The sequence below is a fragment of the Nematolebias whitei genome, chromosome 2 (assembly GCF_014905685.2).
Source record: "Nematolebias whitei isolate Nwh7 chromosome 2, NemWhi1, whole genome shotgun sequence".
Lineage (NCBI taxonomy): Eukaryota > Metazoa > Chordata > Actinopteri > Cyprinodontiformes > Rivulidae > Nematolebias > Nematolebias whitei.
The window spans coordinates 47998909-48004719 of NC_056499.1; the positions used below are offsets into that span (position 1 = coordinate 47998909).

Sequence of the window (5811 nt, forward strand, 5' to 3'; positions counted from 1 at the left end):
TCTAACTTAAGCCAAGTTAGGAATGGAAAAATAGTTTGGAATGCCCTTCTATAGGTACAAATCCCTATATAAATTTTTAAGCATGACCCACCCTTTAAACTGGTAACTGTAGCTGATCTAAACCATGATAGCTTACACATCAGGTGCTTATAGGTTAAGGTCTTATGTAAAATCTCACTCATAAACCCAACTAAAACCACATAAATGCATAACACATAGAACCAGAATGGCACCCACTGGGAACCACCAGCAGCAATCTTCGCTGAAGGGACCTACAACTCCAACGTGGGTCTCCAATCTCCATTCAGTGGTCGCCTCTGCAGTTCAATCGAGGGAACCCCTCTGCATGCCAATCAATCAACACCTCCAATCGTTGTGGATTTATCGTTGTGGATTATATGACTTTTTCCAATGGATTACAGACTTTGTTTCCAAGGGGTTAAAGCATTGCAACAACGGAATTACCAACAACATTATGGAATTACCAACAACATTGTGGAATTACCTAAACTGTTGTGGGATTACCTTCTTTGACTTTTGTTTGTTGGATTACATCAAGATCAAGGATATTCGGAGGCGTAAGTTCATGTTGGAATTCTTCCCCATGGACAGGTGATGATTTCCAAAGGGGGGACTGTAGTGAACTCGGCATCTGACCAAAACCTGCCTCTGAAGACCTTCATGGGACAGGAACTGTTATTTCATTGATTTGAATCCAGAAATACAAATTAGTTCATCCAGAGACTGTTTTATTGTATCCTGAAGTAATCAATGTAACGAGTCTGTATGGATCGGCACAACACCTGACTCAGGACAACATTAAAATAAAAGGTTTTATTTTATTAAAGGCGTTCGTCTGAAGGATCTGAGCCTCAGTTCTGGTCCAATCTATGAAGACAGACAGGTTAGTGACTGCAAAAAGGTTCTGGGAGCTGAGAGGTGGTGTGCACGTCACTAACCTTCTGTGGCAGGAGCAGAGCTGAGACAAAGAACGTTGGAGGGCTGGGCAGGAAACAGAATCCAGGGACGTAGCAGGGGTCGAGAGCCAGGAGCTGTGTGAACAGGCAAAAGGATGATCCAAAAAGGAGAATCCGTGGTCGTTGTCAAAGAGGGGAGCAAGGTCGTACCGTGTAAGCTGCAGGCGTGGTATCCAGACAAGGGCAAGACAAGGCGAGGAGTCAAGAACAAAGCTGTGGTCATAAACAAAGAAACTGTGGACGAGGACTGCTGGATAATTTACTTGCTGTGAGGCTTTCAATAATCTGGCACTGAGGAGAGTGAGAGTGGAGCTTAAGTAGTGAGCTGAACAGGTGTGGCAGGTGAGTGGTGATTGCAGAGACAGGGTGCAGCAGATGAGTGCAGATTGCTGAGAGAGAGTGACAGGAGCAGAAAATGGGTGATAGGCAGTGCAGGACCAAACAGGATGAAATAAACAGAAAACTGAGGCAGGAAAAAACGTGAATGATCTTAAAGCAGGGGCTGTGATATGAAGAGCAGAGGCTTAGGCAGATGGGGGGGCAGCGGGGGCCGCTGAGCGTGACAATCAATTGAAAGAACACTCTTGTTTTTATATTATCATTACTATTTTACAATATCTTGATAATCAAAAAGAGTGTTAAGTTCATATCATTGCTAAAGTTGAAGTGAACTACTCATTTTAAATCAGCTGTGAAACAGTATTAATGATTTTTTTTACACCTCATTTAAATTAGAAATCAAGTTAAATGTCTATTTACAAAGTAGTTATGCATTTTGATTTTCTGCCTAAAGGAGAAGTAGTGATGTCGGTCAAAAGTCGGAGACAGTCAGAGGGAAGTTATTAGAACAGGCTGTATTGTTTTTAAACCTAGCAGACGGTAAAAAGAGAAACACTGGCATTGGCGTTGTCCCACTTCGCCATAACATTTCTCTGTCTGTACTAAACGTTCCTAAACATTCCTGCTGTCTTTTTGACTTTTAATAACCCTCTGACATCCCTGAAACACCCCCCCTGTTGGTTGTTTCAACCAATCAGGAAGTCCTGAGTGACCGGAAGTGAGAACTCTTTAAAAGTCCACACTTCCTGGAACTACTCAGTCTGAGTCTAGTCAAGTCTAGTCTATGGAGTCTTCTCTAGCCTTGTGGAGTCTTCCACATCTGAGTGGAAACTCTGACGGACTCACAGCTTGCTGTGAATCCACCCGGGCGTAATGCCTCCAATTTCGAAGGGAGCTGATCATGTTTGTTGAACGGAGTAAGTCAACACGGCTTCTGACGATGACCAGTCACCCTGACCGGAGACGCTGTAAAGGTAGCGTGCATAGAGACATCTAGACCGGAGCTGATCCATCATCTGCAAAGATAAAGAGATGTCGCGCACTAAGTGGACCGGGGGGTTTTAGCTGGTGTTGAAAGAAGTGTGCTAATTCTGGTCAACAAACATACATCTTCCCTCATCCATCTTCCATTTAAACTCCTTCAATCCTTCCTTTCAACTCTTCTATTTTGCCAGTAATGTAGATGCCTTCAGAAATGTCTTGTTGTCTTATTAGTAAAGCATGCCAAGTTTTATTAATCAGAACCAGATCAGCTAATCACGTGTACATGTTTTGATGTTAAATTTTGATTATGTTAAATAAATGACCACATTTATTCTGATGGGTCAAAGTTAAATTAACATCTCTTGTCACTGATTAAACAATCTTCACAGTTACCTCGTCACATGGCCTTAATTTAACTCGAAAAAGAGAGAACCCGTTATATTTAAATAATTAGTAGTGAAGGTACAACAAAGCTGACCTTGACACACTACACCACCATCTCTACTGTGCATCTAGATTTGCATGTCTGAAACTATGATATGTATATCCATATTCCCCCAAACACTTTTGTGCTCTTGGAGCCATCTGTGTATAATTTAAGGTAGCTGTTCTTAATAGAACACATGCGTGCCTGTTCATATGAGACAGATCTTGACAACATATACCAAAGCATAGCTGGGCCAGTTGTAGAATGCCATCATTACCAAAACCTGGCCCATATCTGCCATGTAAACAGTACCAGATTGAGACCAAGTCTGGCCCAAACCTGCCTGCTATGCGGGTACCCATTGGCCTTTAATACAGCATGAAGGTTTACTTTTATTTTTACTCTTTTTTGCATTATTTTAATGGTTTTCTTTAGTCTTATATTTTTTGTACATTTTTATGGTCTTTTTTATTCAACATAGTCTTTTTGCTGTTTGTTTAGTGAGCAGCATTTAACCATGTTAGATGTGCTACACAAATAAATATAATTTGAATTTGATTTGACCTCAAGCACCTTGCAAGCCTACAAGGTGATGACTATCAAACTCAGTGCAGAGTTCTTTGCATCCACAAGGCATTCTCTGGTCCTGCTGATGTTGTCTCATGGTTTTGACTGTCTGATGCTTTAGTAAATGCTTTATAACTACATTTCTGAGGTCATCAGATATATCTCTTTTGTTAGTTTTAGTTGTGTTAGTTCATTGCAAATTCCATCATTTATATACCCAATGATCATCTGCATGTGTGCCAAATTACATCCAAATCAGATTATTTCTTCAACTTTTATTGTCAAGAATGTAAACGTATTCTGTCAGCTTCAAACAATTCTCAACATATTTTGTGTTCTTCTAGGTGTTGGAAAATGACATGAATGAATTTGTAAAGAATGAACTGATGAGAATAAAGAACATCCTGAGTCCAGAAGGCCCAGATAGGCTTAAAGAAGTCAATGAAGAAACAGCTGGTGAAGAGCAAACAAAAAGCAACCGAGAAGCATTTGTAAAGCTTGCTCTAAACTTCCTGAGAAGAAGAAAGCATGATGAGCTGGCTGAATATCTGCAAAACAGTAAGATTGTTCCATTTTCTCTCATGACCTTGTACATCAGTTTGTGCATTATTATTATTATTTGTAATAATGCATGAAGAATGGACTTTGTTCTCACATATTTGCTGGCAATCACTGTAAATTCATAGACTCTTTTGTGTCTTTAGAAACACACGCCATGATTTCTCAACAAAAACTGAAGACTAATCTAACAAGAAAGTTTCAGTGCTTGTTGGAGGGTAATTCCTGGGAAGGCAGCCCAAAATGTGTGAATCAGATCTACACTGAGCTCTACATCACAAAGCATAAGAGACAAGAAGTCAATAATCAACCTGAGGTCCAACAGACAGAAGCAGCATCTTGGAAACCAGCAGATTTAGAAACCATCAAATTTGAGAATATTTTTATCCCTGAAAGAGATGAGCCAGTCAGAACCCTGGTGACCAAAGGAGTTTCTGGCATTGGGAAAACAGTCTATACACAGAAGTACATTTTGGACTGGGCTGAAGACAAAGCCAACCACAACATACACTTTATCTTCCCATTCACTTTCAGAGAGCTTAATTTACTGAAAGATAAAACTTACAGCTTAGTGGGACTCATTCATTACTTTTTCACTGAAATTAAAGAAGCAGGAATTTGCCACTTTGACGAGTTCCAGGTTTTGTTCATCTTTGATGGTTTGGATGAATGTCTGCCTCCCCTGGACTTCCACAACACTCAGATCCTGACCAATATTAATGAACCTACCTCAGTGCATGTGCTCATCACAAACCTCATCAGGGGGAAGCTACTTCCCTCTGCTGTTCTTTGGATAACCACACGACCGGCAGCAGCCAATCAGATTCCTCCTGAGTATGTTGACATGGTGACAGAAGTCAGAGGATTCACTGATGCACAGAAGGAAGATTACTTCAAGAAGAAATTTAATGATGAGAAGCAGGCCAGCAAGATCATACGCCACATTGGGACATCACGAAGCCTTCACATCATGTGCCACATCCCAATCTTCTGCTGGATTACTGCTACAGTTCTGGACCATGTCCTAAAGAAGATGGAGAAAGAAGAGCTACCCAAATCCCTGACTGAGATGTACATCCATTTCCTAGTTGTTCAGGCCCAACTGGACAATGCAAAATATCACTCAAGATCTGAGACACATACCTTATGGAATGCAGATACAAAGAAGATCATTCTTGCTCTGGGAAAACTGGCTTTCAAACAGCTGGAGATGGGAAACCAAATGTTTTATGAAGATGATCTAAAACAATATGACATAGACCTAACCACTGCCTCAATTTACTCAGGAATGCTCACTGAGGACTTGAAGAGAGAGAGTGGACTGAACCATGAGAGGATGTTTCGTTTTGTTCATCTGAGCATTCAAGAGTTTCTAGCTGCTCTTTACGTTTTTCTTAAGTTCATGAATTCTGGTGTCAATCTACTAAGAAAAAAGCGTAAGTCAACTCTGCAGGATCCTAAATATGAACGGCTGTACCAGAATGCAGTGGACAAGGCTTTGGAGAGTCCAAATGGCTACCTGGACATGTTTGTCCGCTTTCTGTTGGGACTTTCACAGAAAGATAATCAAACACATTTACGTGGTCTGATAAAAAAGAGAGGAAAGCAGTCACAGGTCAAAAAACTGCTTGTACAGTACATCAAAAAGAAGATCAGTGATTGTCCAACTGAGAAAAGCATTCGGATGTTTTACTGGCTGAACGAACTCAATGACCATTCTCTAGAGGCAGAGATCCAACAATACCTGAAGGGAAATGACTTTGTAAAGGAGCTCACTCCTTCTCAGTGGTCAGCACTTGCCTTCATCTTGTTGTCTTCACAGAAAGATTTAAAGATATTTGACCTGAAGAAATTCTCTGCTTCAAAGGAGGCACTTGTGTGGCTGCTGCCAGTGATCAAAGAATCAAACAAATCTCTGTATGTATAAAAACAGATATCAAATATTACCAGTTATATAGT

The 5811-nt window shown here is 40.6% G+C and overlaps 1 protein-coding gene across 1 annotated transcript in view; it reads left to right on the plus strand.

Moving 5' to 3' along the window:
• Nucleotides 1-2991: 2991 nt before the first annotated feature.
• LOC119427053 (protein NLRC3-like) overlaps nt 2992-5811 on the plus strand; it is a 21345-nt gene continuing 18525 nt past the window's right edge. The window contains exons 1-3 of the mRNA XM_037694634.1: nt 2992-3081; nt 3639-3852; nt 3999-5769. Coding sequence (XP_037550562.1) covers nt 2992-3081; nt 3639-3852; nt 3999-5769 — 2075 coding nt within the window. The remainder of the gene's footprint in view (nt 3082-3638; nt 3853-3998; nt 5770-5811) is intronic.